The sequence below is a fragment of the Hemitrygon akajei genome, chromosome 15, assembly GCF_048418815.1.
Source record: "Hemitrygon akajei chromosome 15, sHemAka1.3, whole genome shotgun sequence".
NCBI classification, from domain to species: domain Eukaryota; kingdom Metazoa; phylum Chordata; class Chondrichthyes; order Myliobatiformes; family Dasyatidae; genus Hemitrygon; species Hemitrygon akajei.
This window is the reverse complement of record NC_133138.1, coordinates 7,213,542-7,227,602: the sequence shown is the minus strand read 5'-3', so window position 1 is coordinate 7,227,602 and position 14,061 is coordinate 7,213,542. Positions and strand designations below refer to the sequence as shown.

Sequence of the window (14,061 nt, the reverse complement as noted above, 5' to 3'; positions counted from 1 at the left end):
CAATCTCATCCAAGAGCCACATCCACACAACTGGAGCCGTCTCTCCTCGACACCCACCGTCCCATTCAGGGATACAGGTAGGAGTTTACCTGTATGGGCTGCTGCTCCACACCCTGCACTTCCTTGCCCTTGTCCACCATCCTGACACGCCATGGCGGTCTGTCTTTCCACCTGCAGGTCAGGACGGTCCCCAATGGAAGTTCCTTTACGAGGGGGTTCTTCCCATGCACCTGGGGGATCTCGGCTGGAGGGCGCTGCATAGAGCGGTGCCCTGCAATAAGTTCTTCAGTTTGTACACGGATCTCCCACCCGCATGTCAGTTCTGCGGGCTGGAGGAGACCATGTAACACATGTACATAGAGTGTGCGAGGCTGCAGTCCCTTTTTGCGTATCTGCGCGGGCTGCTTCTCGCCTTCTGGTTGCATTTTAGCCCCACCCTATCTATATACGGTCATCCAGTAAGGAGGGGGGCATGGAGGGATGAGGATGTCCTTGTCAGCTTTCTCCTGGGGTCTTGGAAACAGGTGGCGGGAGGCTCAGCCCAGGCTGGGCATGTTTAGGGGGTATGTTCATGCCCGGGTAAATATTGAGAAGGAACACGCACAGTCCACAGCGACCATAGAGGCATTCCGGGACCGTTGGGCTCCACGGGGGGTTATTGCCATCATTGACAGAGATGGAAACATTTTAGTTTAATGTGTATTGTCTATTTGTAGTGAAGTAATTGTGTTAGTCACTGAATTAGTAATAAAAGTACTTTGTATATGAAAAAAAGGGGTCAAACACAGAGCGTAGCTCGCTTTGCACTGTCCCATCACACACTCCCAGGGTCAGACACAGAGTGACTCTCCCTCCACACTGTCCGATCACACACTCCCGGGGGTCAGACAGAGTGACTCTCCCTCCACACCGTCCCATCACACACTCAGGAACAGGATGAAACTCCCTCACACACAACCAAGATACAGCTGAACGTCAGGGTTCTTTGCAGTATCCCATTACACACATTCTCTCCTTCTCCTTCCCTGTCCTTCTCCACTCCTCCCTCTCCCTTTCTCTCTCCAGGGGCAGATTTCATACCGGACCTGGAGGCCAAGCTGACCCCCGAACCCTTCGGCCTTGCTGCTCTCCGGAGCCTGCGAGCCTTCCTTTGTTACGGGCAGCTTTACGAGCTGTGGTGGGCGCTGGGTGCAGAACATTCCAGAACATGGCAGAGCAGCACTGAGGAGAGGCCTGAGCAGGTGCCCACAGACAGCAGCTGTGGGCCAGGACTCGGCAGCACGGCCCAAGAACTCTTGGCTCGCTGCGGCCTCCTGCTGTCAGTGGAGCACGCCCGGCTGCAGGCCCTTGAGAGGAAGACAGCAGAGGTCCAGCAGGCAGTGGCCACACTGGTCAGTCTTCACCAGAGACAGTCATCTAGCACTGAGGCACTGAAGAGTGGGGCCCAGCTGAAGACTGGGCCTCAATGTGACAAAGAGCCCGAGAGTGGGACCGTGCCTAGGCCCAAGAGTGAGCCAGCTTTAGGGCCCGATACCGAGTCTGGGGCTGGGCCCAATGCAAACATTGGGCCTGAGATTGGGCCCGAGCCTGGGGCTGGGACTGAGCCAGAACTGGCACTCAATGACACATCGAAGGCAACATCTGAGGAAAGACCCACCTCGAGCCGCTGTGAGCAGGAGCTCCCATTAAGGTAAGCTGGGATAATCAGTTGCATTCCCAGTGCAGGGACCCTCCCCTGTGAGGGGAGAATTTTTTTGAGTGTCAGTGAACCATTCTGAGCTTGGGTGAGTTCTCTGGTGTGGACATTACAAGGGATTGACGGGCCAATCTCTCTGGGGGATAAGGGATTGACTGTGTAGGCTATTCTTAGAAACATAGAAAATAGGTGCAGGAGTAGGCCATTCGGCCCTTCGAGCCTGCACCGCCATTCAGTTTGATCATGGCTGATCATCCAACACAGAACCCTGTACCTGCTTTCTCTCCATACCCCCTGATCCCTTTAGCCACAAGGGCCATATCTAACTTCCTCTTAAATATAGCCAATGAACCGGCCTCAACTGTTTCCTGTGGCAGAGAATTCCACAGATTCACCACTCTCTGTGTGAAGAAGTTTTTCCTTATCTCGGTCCTAAAAGGCTTCCCCTTTATCCTTAAACTGTGACCCCTCATTCTGGACTTCCCCAACATCGGAAACAATCTTCCTGCATCTAGCCTGTCCAATCCCTTTAGAATTTTATACATTTCAATAAGATCCCCCCCTCAATCTTCTAAATTCCAGTGAGTATAAGCCTAGTCGATCCAGTCTTTCTTCATATGAAAGTCCTGCCATCCCAGGAATCAATCTGGTGAACCTTCCCTCTTTGGCAAGAATGTCTTTCCTCAGATTAGGGGACCAAAACTGCACACAATATTCTAGGTGCGGTCTCACCAAGGCCTTGTACAACTGCAGTAGAACCTCCCTGCTCCTGTACTCAAATCCTTTTGCTATGAATGCCAACATACCATTTGCCTTTTTCACCACCTGCTGTACCTGCATGCCCACCTTCAATGACTGGTGTACAATGACACCCAGGTCTCGTTGCATCTCCCCTTTTCCTAATCGGCCACTGTTCAAATAATCTGTTTTCCTGTTCTTGCAAACAAAGTGGATAACCTTACGTTTATCCACATTAAATTGCATCTGCCATGAATTTGCCCACTCACCTAACCTATCCAAGTCACCTTGCATCCTCTTAGCATCCTCCTCACAGCTAACACCGCCGCCCAACTTCGTGTCATCCGCAAACTTGGAGATGCTACATTTAATTCCCTTGTCTAAATCATTAATATATATTGTAAACAACTGGGGTCCCAGCACTGAGCCTTGCGGTACCCCACTAGTCACTGCCTGCCATTCTGAAAAGATCCCGTTTACTCCCACTCTTTGCTTCCTGTCTGCCAACCAATTCTCTATCCGCATCAATACCATACCCCCAATATCGTGTGCTTTAAGTTTACACACTAATCTCCTGTGTGGGACCTTGTCAAAAGCCTTTTGAAAATCTAAATATACCACATCCATTGGCTGTCCCCTATCCACTCTACTAGTTACATCTTCAAAAAATTCTATAAGATTCGTCAGACATGATTTTCCTTTCACAAATCCATGCTGACTTTGTCCGATGATATCACCTCTTTCCAAATGTGCTGATATCACATCTTTGATAACCGACTCTAGCATTTTCCCCACCACCGATGTCAGACTAACCAGTCTATCATTCCCTGGTTTCTCTCTCCTTTTTTTAAAAAGTGGGGTTACATTAGCCACCCTCCAATCCTCAGGAACTAATCCAGAATCTAAGGAGTTTTGAAAAATTATCACTAATGCATCCACTATTTCTTGGGCTACTTCCTTAAGCACTCTGGGATGCAGACCATCTGGCCCTGGGGATTTATCTGCCTTTAATCCCTTCAATCTACCTAACACCACTTCCCTAATAACATGTATTTCCCTCAGTTCCTCCATCTCACTTAACCCTCGGTCCCTTACTATTTCCGGAAGATTATTTATGTCCTCCTTAGTGAAGACAGAACCAAAGTAGTTATTCAATTGGTCTGCCATGTCTTTGTTCCCTATGATCAATTCACCTGTTTCTGACTGTAAAGGACCTACATTTGTCTTGACCAATCTTTTTCTTTTCACGTATCTATAAAAGCTTTTACAGTCAGTTTTTATGTTCCCTGCCAGCTTTCTCTCATAATCTTTTTTCCCTTTCCTAATTAAGCCCTTTGTCCTCCTCTGCTGGTCTCTGAATTTCTCCCAGTCCTCAGGTGTGCCTCTTTTTTTTTGCTAATTTATATGTATCTTCTTTGGACTTGATACTATCCCTAATTTCCCTTGTCAACCACGGGTGCACTACCTTCCCTGGTTTATTCTTTGGCCAAACTGGGATGAACAATTGTTGTAGTTCATCCATGCGATCTTTAAATGCTTGCCATTGCATATCCACCGTCAACCCTTTAAGTATCATTTGCCAGTCTATCTTAGCTAATTCACGTCTCATACCTTCAAAGTTACCCTTCTTTAAGTTCAGAACCTTTGTTTCTGAATTAATTATGTCACTCTCCATCTTAATGAAGAATTCCACCATATTATGGTCACTCTTACCCAAGGGGCCTCGCACGACAGGATTGCTAACTAACCCTTCCTCATTGCTCAATACCCAATCTAGAATGGCCTGCTCTCTAGTTCTGCTCTGTGATCAGGCCATCTTCAGGACTGGGGTTGGAGTTTGGGTTGGAGAGCCGTAGCGCTCGGTCCATGGCTGGGGTTTGCGACTCAATACTACAGTACAGGCCCTTTGGCCTGCGATGTTTATAGTCATAGAGCACTACCGCACCGAAACAGTCCCTTCAGCCCATCTATTCTGTGCCAAACTTATTCTGTCTAGTCCCATCAACCTGCACCATAGTCCCATGCCTTCCATTTCCCTCCCATCCAAACTTCCCGTAGATGTTTCAGTCAATCCCGTACACACTTCTGCCGTTGTGACAACATTCTGTAGGTAAGCATCAGTCTAACCCTTCCCTCCTGTCTAACCCATTACCCCCTACCGAGTTCAACTGTTAGTCAGTTGTGTTCCTGAGGTTCGGCCGCATCTAGAGTATTGGATTTGGTTTATTATGGTCAGGTGGACTGAGATATAGTGGAGAAACTTGTCTTGCACACTGTTCACACAGATCAGATCATTACACAGTGTATTGAGGTAGAACAACAACAGAATGCAGGGTAGTGTTACAGAGAAAGTGCAGTGCAGGCAGACAATCAGGTGCAACAGGTCTCGCATGCTGTTCATACAGGTTAGATCGTTACACCATGAAGTATGAGCTAAAACAAGCAGAATGGAACCTAGAGCATAGAATAGCCTTTCAGCCCAGAATGTTGTGCCGACCCTTTAATTTACTCCCAAGATCAATCTAACCCTTCCCTCACACATAGCCCTCCATTTTTCTATCATAACGCCATTAGATACAGGGGCAGAATGAGGCCATTTGGCCCATTGACTCTGCTCTGCCACTTCATCATGGCTGTTCCAATTTTCTCCTCAGCCCCAATCTCCTGCCTTCCCCACTACCCCATCCCCTTATATCCCTTCATGCCCTGCCCAATCAAGAATCTATCAACCTCTGCCTTAAATATACATACAGACTTGGTCTCCACAGCTGCCCGTGGCAGAGAATGCCACAGATTCACCACTTTCTGGCTAACACTCATCTGTGTTCTAAAAGGTTGCCCCTCTATTCTGAGATTGGGTCCTCTGGTCTTAGACTCTCCCACTACAGGAAACATCCACTCTATCAAGGCCTTTCACCATTCACTAGGTTACAATGAGGTCACCCCTCATTCTTCTGAATTCTAGTGAATACAGGCCAAACCCATCAAACTCTCTTCATATGACAAGCCGTTCAATCCTGAAATCATTTTCGTTAACCTTCTTTGAACCCTCTCCAGTTTCAGCAGATTGCCAGCAGGTGGTAAGAGTGGGCTCCCTCCCTCCAACCCTCTGACTCTCAATACAGGAGCCCCTCAGGGCTGCGTACTGAGTCCCCTCCTTTACTCCCTGTATCGCTACCCACAGCTCCAATCTGCTAATCAAACTTGCCGATGACACTACATTGATTGGCCTTATCTCAACCAATAACGAGGCGGCTTACAGGGAAGAAGTCATCTCCCTGACACAGTGGTGTCAAGGAAGCAACGTCTCCCTCAATGTCGCAAAAACGAAGCAGCTGGTTGTGGACTACAGGAGGAATGGAGACGGGATAACCTCTATTAACATCAATGGATCTGGGGTTGAGAGGGTGAACAGCTTCAAGTTCTTCGGCACCCACATGACCGAGGATCTCACGTAGTCTGTACATACCGGCTGTGTGGTGGGAAAGGCACAACAGTGCCTCTTTCATCTCAGATGGTTGAGCAAGTTTGCCCCCAAATCCTAAGAAATTTCTACAGGGGCACAATTGAGAGCATCCTAACTGGCTGCATCACTGCCTGGTATGGGAACTGTACCTCCCTCAATCACAGGACTCTGTAGAGAGTGGTGTGGACAGCCCAGCACATCTGTAGATGTGAACTTCCCACTCTTCAGGACATTTACAAAGACAGGTGTGTAAAAAGGGCCCGTAGGATCATTGGAGACACGAGTCACCCCAACCACAATCTATTTAGCTGCTACCATCCGGGAAACGGTACCGCAGCATAAAAGCCAGGACCAACAGGCTCCGGGACAGCTTCTTCCACCAGGCTATCAGACTGATGAACTCACGCTGATTTGAGTGTACTCTATATTACACTGACTGTTCTATTTATTGTAAATTATTATAAATTACTATGATTGCACATTTAGATGGAGACGTAACATATGTTAAGGTTGTAAGAAATAAAGTCAATTCAATTCTAAGAAGGGGGGTCAAAATCTGCTGACAATACTCCAAATGAGGCCTCCCCAGTGCTTTATAAAGTCTCAACATTACATCCTTGCTGTTGTATTCTAGTCCTCTTGAAATGAATGCTACCATTGCATTTGCCTTCCTCACCACAGACTCAATCTGCAAATTAACCTTTAGGGATCCTACACAAGGACTCCCAATATCCTTTGCACCCCAGTTTTTGTATTTTCTCTCCATTTAGAAAATTATCAACCCTTTCATTTCTTCTATCAAAACATGTGACTGTACACTTCCCAACATAATATTCCATCTGCCACTTCTTTGCCTATTCTCCAAATCTGTCTAATTCTTTCTGTACCCTCCCTACTTTCTCAAAACTACCTGCCCCTCCACCTGTCTTCATGTCACCTGCAAGCTTTGCAACAAAGCCATCAATTCCATCATTAAGTCATTGACATATAACGTAAAATGAATCGGTTCCAACACAAACACCTGTGGAACACCACTAGTTACCGGCAGCCAACCAGAAGAGGCTCCCACTATTCCTACCCTTTGCCTTCTGGCAATCAGCCACTGCTTTATCCATGCTAGTGTCTTTCCTGTAATACCAAGGGCTCGTAGCTTGTTAAGCAGCCTTGTGTGGCACCTTGTCAAAGGCCTTCTGAAAACCAAGTACACAACATCAACCAATTCTCCTTTGTCTATCCTGTTTATTATTTCTTCAAAGAATTCCAACGGATTTGTCATCTTAGGAGTATCTTAAATGTTCTTAATGCATCTCCCTCTGCCACCATCCCTGGCAGGGCATTCCATTCACCCACCACACTGTGGGTTTAAAAAAAATACCGGTGACCTCTGACATCTCCCCTAGACTTTCCTCAAATCAACTTAAAATTATGGCCTGTTGCACTGGTCATTTTTTGCCCAGGGAAAGGAGCAGTGGTTGTCCGCTGACTGGCCATCTATATTCTACGCACCCCTGGTGATTTTATAACCTCTGTAAGGTCATTGCTCAGCCTCCATCGCTCCAGATGCTGGAAATCCAGAGCAACACACACAAAATGCTGGAGGAACTCAGCTGGTCAGGCGGCAGCTATGGAGGGAAAGAAACAGTCGATATTTTGGGCTGAGACCCTTCATCAGGGCTGGAAAGGAGGGGGTGGGGGAGAATTACAAGCTGGCAGGTGATAGGTGAAACCAGGTGAGGGGGAAGGTGAGAGGAGTGAGAAGCTGGGACATGATAGGTGGAAGGTGTGAAGCGCTGAAGGAGGAATTTGGGAGAGGAGAGTGGACTTGGTAGAAAGGGAAGGAGGGGGGCATCAGAGGGAGGTTTAGGGCAGAGGAGGAGAGGAGAAGGGGTGAGAGGGAAGCCAGAATGGGGACAGTTAATAAGGGAGGAGACAGCTGAACAATTTCGAGAAAGCATTTGAAAAGTTTGGCTCCATCTCACTAAAACATCACAGTACATTCCCACGATGCCTGTTAGTTATTTACAACAGTTTTACACACTGATTACAGGCAATGCCACAGAGTTACTAGTCCTACACAAAGTAATACCTCCAAAGATGCTCTCAGTCTCTCCTTAGGACTCAAGCTCTCCAGTCCTGGTAACAACCTCGCGAAGCTTTCCTGCAACCTCTTCAGTTTAATAACTTCCTTCCTACAGCTGGGAGATCAGAACTACACACAACACTCCAAGCATGGTCTCACCAAAGTCTAGTACAGTCTCACAGTTAAGCACAGGCAGAAAGAGGTACAGGGCTGAAGGAGGAATCTGATGGAAGAGGAGAGTGGACCTTGGGAGAAGGGGAAAGAGGGGGAGCTCCAGAGGGAGGTGATGGGCAGGTGAGGAGAAGAGAAGGGGTAAGAGGGAATGGGAAAAGAGGAGAAGGCTAAACAATTTTGGGAAAGCATTTGAAAAGATCGATGCTATCTCACTAAAACACCACAATACATTCCCACAACGTCTATTATGTACAGATAGTTCCACTATTACCAGTCGTACACACAGTTCCGTTAATTGTTTATTCTACCCCATGGACACTCCTGGTGTTGCCTTAAAGTCAAACCCATCAGCCCTGATGAAGGGTCTCAGCCCGAAATGACTGTTCATTTCCAGACATCTGCCTGACCAGCTGAGCTGCCCCAGCACTTTGTATATGTGTTTCTCTGGATTTCTACCATCTGCAGAATCTTTTGTTAGTATCAGCAACATACGCGACATACTCGTGAATCTTTCCTGCACCTTTTCAGTTTACTGACATCTTTCCTACATCTGGGAGACCAGAACTTCAGACAAAACTCCAAGTGTGGTCTCACCAGTGTCCTGTAGAGCCTCATGGCTGGGCACAAGTGCACAGTCCGAAGTCTGACCACAGCTTGGGACATCTTGTGTAAGTTACAGTGTCTGCTGTTTTCCACTGGAGCCAGCACGGAGGGGTGAGGGATGGAACGGGTGGTATTGAAAGGAAACTCTCCCTCTCCTCTCTGCAGGGAGGAAGGAACCGTCTCCATGGCGAGTCTGATGGGAGAGCTACAGGACATCAGCCGAGAGCAGGCGGAGATCAACGAGGCCGTCAAGGTGAGAAACGGTCATCGATGTTTTACTGTGGGTGGCAGGCCTGAAGGAGGAGGGGGTTCTTCCTGTACAACTCCTTCCACGTGACCCTTGCACGCCTCCCTCACCCTACTCATCCCTCGCACTCCACCCCTCTAACCTTTCCGTGGCCCCTACTCTGATCCACAGCCCTTCCCTTGTCACCTTCCTTGCCTTTGCCCACCCCCCACCCCCCGAGATTCCCGTTGACACCACCCTGACATGTCACCCTTTAATTCTGCCCCCAGCCCCGGAGAGGGGCACAGTCGGGTTTCCTGCTCCGCCTACTTGTACCGAATTCCACCCTCCCGTCCCAGCCCTTGCAACAGTGACGCCAGTGGGGAGGTTTCTGTGGGTGTGTGTGCTGTTCTCCCATGAATGTCCTGACTCCGTGTTGCCCTCTCTTCCAGCGTTACTCCTTCCCGGATGTCATTGACTGCTGCCTTGTCTTCCTTGCCATCGACTCTCTTGCCCCCTCCCTGCTGCCCCCTGCTCACCGGGAATCTGCCCTATCTCTGGCTCAGGCCTACGGCACGGCCAAGGTGCAGCAGATTGTCCGAAAATTCCGGCGGGATACAGACTGAGACGGAGATGTGTCAGGACCGAAATTCCCAGGATCTGGAGCAACTCTTGGGAGTGTCCGATCTCCCATTGGATCGAGTGATTGTGTTTGGAGTTCCAAATGCAGCTCGAGTTTACCGTCAGTCTGGGGAGGTCAGGGAGAACTGCGTGAACTTTGAGAACAGACCCTGAGTTTTGAGATCTGTTACAATCTCACCTTCTCCACCTCTCATGGATTTGGGAATTCCACAGTGGGATTTATGGACTAACGACGCTCCTTGAATTCAGAGTGGAACAGACTCTCCCCGCACACCCTGTTCAAGCGGACTTGCCAGAGGACATGAAGTGCAGATGTGCTGAGTGAACCTTTGGGCCTGTGTGTCCCTCTTGCCTAGCTGCCGAACTCAGCCAGGCCTCGAGGCTGACTGATCTGAGCAGAATTCCCCACACTCCGAGCCTGGAACCTCCCTGACGTGGTACAGAAACCGATACACCTCGTATTCACAGTACCAGATCTCTTCTCAAAGGACTTTGACCTCTCTCCTAAATCCAGGGAGCTCAATCCATCTTGTGTCTTGGATTTCTTCAAGTTCAAGCTTAATATCATTCAACCACACAAAAAGTATAGCCAAGTGAAACGGCGTTTCTCTGGGGCCAAGGTAAAAAACGCATTACCAACAGCACACTGCTGATGTAGTACTTATGGTTACAATAGCAGGAAAACAGTCACAGAATGATTATTATATTGCCCAAGTCCCTGTGTGTCCTGGCCTGTACATTGGAGGTTGTTCTAGTCCAGCTTGTCCTTCCACCAAGTGGAAAACTAAGAGAGCAGTAACAGGCAAGCACTGGAGAGCAGCACCGACAGGAAGGGCCGGTCCCTAACCCTGTACGGATTCCATATCCCACAGAGGCCTACTGCACCCCCACTTCTTCACCACTCCTCTCTCCCACCATCCCCGTACTTCCAATGTGTACTGGGACCCATCAGCTTCTCGTTGGTTGACGGGGTTGTTTGGAGATCAGAGCTGAGGATCTCTGTAGTGCTGATTAGTGTTCAGAAAATCAGGAGATCTGTTATTCATCCCCTAAGGTATAGTTCCCTATAGGCCCTTCAGCAGAGAGCTGTGTTCTTGTGTGTGTGTGTAAGACGAAGGATCTCCCTTGATACTAAACTCACCCCCCAGCCCTGGCCATGTCATCTTGGACCTCCCTCCAACATGTATCAAACAGGGGAGATAGATTGAAGGAGCATATCAGTAGATTTAAGGTTCAGGCTGTGTGTTGATTCCGGATGGAGGGGTTTCTGTTCTATTTCTGAGTCGTGTGTGGACTGCTGGGTTTGATTTTTCTAGGTTGTGACTATATCCTGTTTTTGTACTAACAAAAGAAATCAATAAAAAAATTCCTGCATCATCAGTTCTCCGAGCTCTTGCCACTTCTCACTCCTGCCACTTGCTTGGTAAATCGGTTTCTTATTGTCACAGGTACCGAGGTACAGCAAAAACCATGTCTTGTAGATGCTATTTCAGCACAGGGTGTCGGAGTTCAGAGTTCAGTTCCCAGCACCATCTGTAAAAAGTTTGCATGTCCAAGTTTGTCTAGCATATTGTTCAAACAGGTCAGATCATTACACCGTGCATTGAGGTAGAACAAGGGAAAACAATAACAGAATGCAGAATAAAGTGTCACAGTTACAGAGAAAGTGCAGTGCAGGCAGACAATAAGTTGTGAGGTCATAATGAGGTAGATTGTGAGGTCAAGAATCCATCTTACCATACCAACAAACTATTTAATGATTTGATAACAGTGAGCCTGGTGGGATGTGCTTCCAGGCTTTTGTATCTTCTGCCCGATGGGAGAGGGGGGAGAGAGAATGTCTGGGATGGGTGGGGTCTTTGATTCTGCTTCACTGAGACAGTGGGAAGTGTAGACAGAGTCCAGGGAGGAGAGGCTGGTTTCTGTGATGTGTCCACAACTCTCTGCAGTGTTGGCAAAAAGAACTAGTCTATACTTCAGTGTATAGCAGTGGAAGCAGACAGACCAATTGTCTTTGTTTTTACCATGAAGAAGAAGATGGAGGCTGCCATTTTATGAAGAGACTCTGTGTTCTCCATTTTGCAAGTCAGTCACTTGGTTTGATGAGTGTTTTAATACAATGATGTTCCATGGAATGTAATCTGCTGGACCAGGGATCACTTCCAAATAAGCAGTTATTTGTGAGGTGTTCTTTGGTTGGATATAACATGCAGGTTTGTGACTGTTGGGGTCTGTATCTGCCCTACATGATTCAAGTTGGTTGCTGATTGAGAACAAAAAGCCATAAAGTACTGATTGTCACTTGCTGGGAAGAGGCAATAAATGGATGCTAGCCTGGAGCAGAGCCAATAAAAAAGTGTTAAAAGTCAGGCACATAATCTGCAGCCAATGACACTGGAATGCATTGTCTGAATTGGTAAGAAATTAGTATAAAAGCAGAGGTCTTCACGTAGAAGATGGTGATTAGAGACCAACCATTGTGGATGTGAGGTGCCCCACTGATGCACTATCAATAACTCTAGGAGACTGGAAGTAGAGTACCAAATGATAGGCTTTTATTAACAGCGAAAACGGGCACGACCATGTTGAAGACAGAGGGAGGAGCAGTGCCCCAATCGCCTTTATACAGGGGTCTGTGGGAGCAGTCAGCAGAGGGGCATGTCCAGACAGGTATACATGGTTTACCACACCCACTGACACGTGGAGATTGAAACTGAAAATACAAATATGAACAAATAGCAATAAATAATGAGAACAATAAATAAATGGGAACATCTCGATGGGGCAAGTGAGAGTAGTATCCCTTTTTATTTAAGAGCCTGATGGTTGAGGGATAGTAACTGTTCTTGAACCTGGTGCTGTGAGTCCTGAGACTCTTGTACCTTCTATCTGCTGGCAGCAGCAAGAAGAGAGCATGACCTGGATGGTGGGGATTTCTGATGATGGATGCTGCTTTCCTATGACAAGAGTTTCACGTAGCTGTGTTTAATGGTTGAGAGGGCTTTGCCCGTGATGTACTGGGCCAAATCCACTACTTTTAAAAGGATTTTACATCACTGACCAGTGCCTGACAAGGACATTACAGGATTAATGCACTTTAGTACAACTCTGTAAAACAATACTGACACCTCCCACCATCACAGACATCTTCAAAAGGGTTGTAGACTCAGCCCGGTCCATCACGGGCACAACTCTCCCCACCATCGAGGACATCTTCAAAAGGGTTGTAGACTCACTCAGCTCCATCATGAGCACAACCCTCCTCACCATTGACATCTTCAAGAGGCCGTGATTCAAGAATGAGGCATCCATCACTAAGGACCCTGACCATCGGGACATAACCTCCTCTCATCGGGAGGAGGTGATTCAGGAGCCTGAAGACTCTCAATCCATGTTTTAAAAACAGTTTTTTTCCTCTGCCATCAAATTATGAGCACTACCTCACTACCTACTTTGTAATGACCTCACACCTGCACTGCACTTTCTCTGTAACTGTGACACTTTATTCTGCTTTCTGTTACTGTTCTCCCTTGTCCTGCCTCAGTGCACAGTGTAATGATCTGATCTGTATGAACAGAGTGCAAGACAAGCTTTTCACTACATTTTCAAACAGGTCAAAGTAAATTTAATATCAAAGGCCATATATATCACCATAAACAACCTTGAGATTCATTTTCTTGAGGGCAATCACAGTAAATACAAGAAATACAATAGAATTGATGAAAGATCACACCCAGCAGGATGGACAGACAACCAAAGTACAAAAATTACTGCAAATATGGAAAGGGAAAAATAAAGTTTAAACAGCGAGCAATTGGACTTTGGAAGTGAAAGGTAATGGTCTTCACTCGGGTTGAGGAGAAAACTTTAAAAATTAGCGCTTCGTAGCCATTTTTCAGGAGCTTGAACATCGGCCAATCAGAGTTTGGGAGTTATTAGCAAAGTCAAATAAAAATAAGGCGGTGTCAAATGGAGCCGCCATCATTGGAGTGGAGCCGTTAGACTTTGGCTCAACAGACGTGGGCAGTGTGAGTACCTGATAAGCTCTTTCTTGCTCATTCTTCATCTGTAAGTGTCTAGTTACAACAGTAAGAATGGTTCCAGAGGCTGTGTTATGTTCTACGTGTGAGAAATGGGAATTCTGAGAGTCCTCCAGCCTCCTGGATAACCACAGCTGCAGCTCGTCAGAGAATGCGTAACGGAGCCGGAACGACAACTCAGGCCCATATGAGAAAATGAGCAGGCGGTAGCCAGGAGCTGCTGGAAGGTGGTCACCCCCTAGGTTGCAGGGGGCAGATAGGTGATTGTCAGGAGGGGGAAGAGAAATAGGCAGCCAGCACAAAGTACTTGTGACCGTTCCCCTCAGTAACGAGTATGCCATTCTGGATATTGTTGGGGGGGGCGGGTAAACGACCTAGCAGGGGGAGTCACAGCAA

At 47.5% G+C, this 14,061-nt stretch overlaps 1 protein-coding gene across 1 annotated transcript in view; it reads left to right on the top strand.

The window, feature by feature from the left end:
- The window catches only part of gemin5 (gem (nuclear organelle) associated protein 5), an 89,875-nt gene extending 78,870 nt beyond the window's left edge, over window positions 1–11,005 (top strand). Inside the window, exons 26-28 of the mRNA XM_073067120.1 lie at window positions 1,066–1,690; window positions 8,923–9,010; window positions 9,436–11,005. Of these exons, the coding sequence (XP_072923221.1) occupies window positions 1,066–1,690; window positions 8,923–9,010; window positions 9,436–9,609 (887 nt within the window). The 3' untranslated portion in view covers window positions 9,610–11,005. The remainder of the gene's footprint in view (window positions 1–1,065; window positions 1,691–8,922; window positions 9,011–9,435) is intronic.
- Window positions 11,006–14,061: the final 3,056 nt, after the last annotated feature.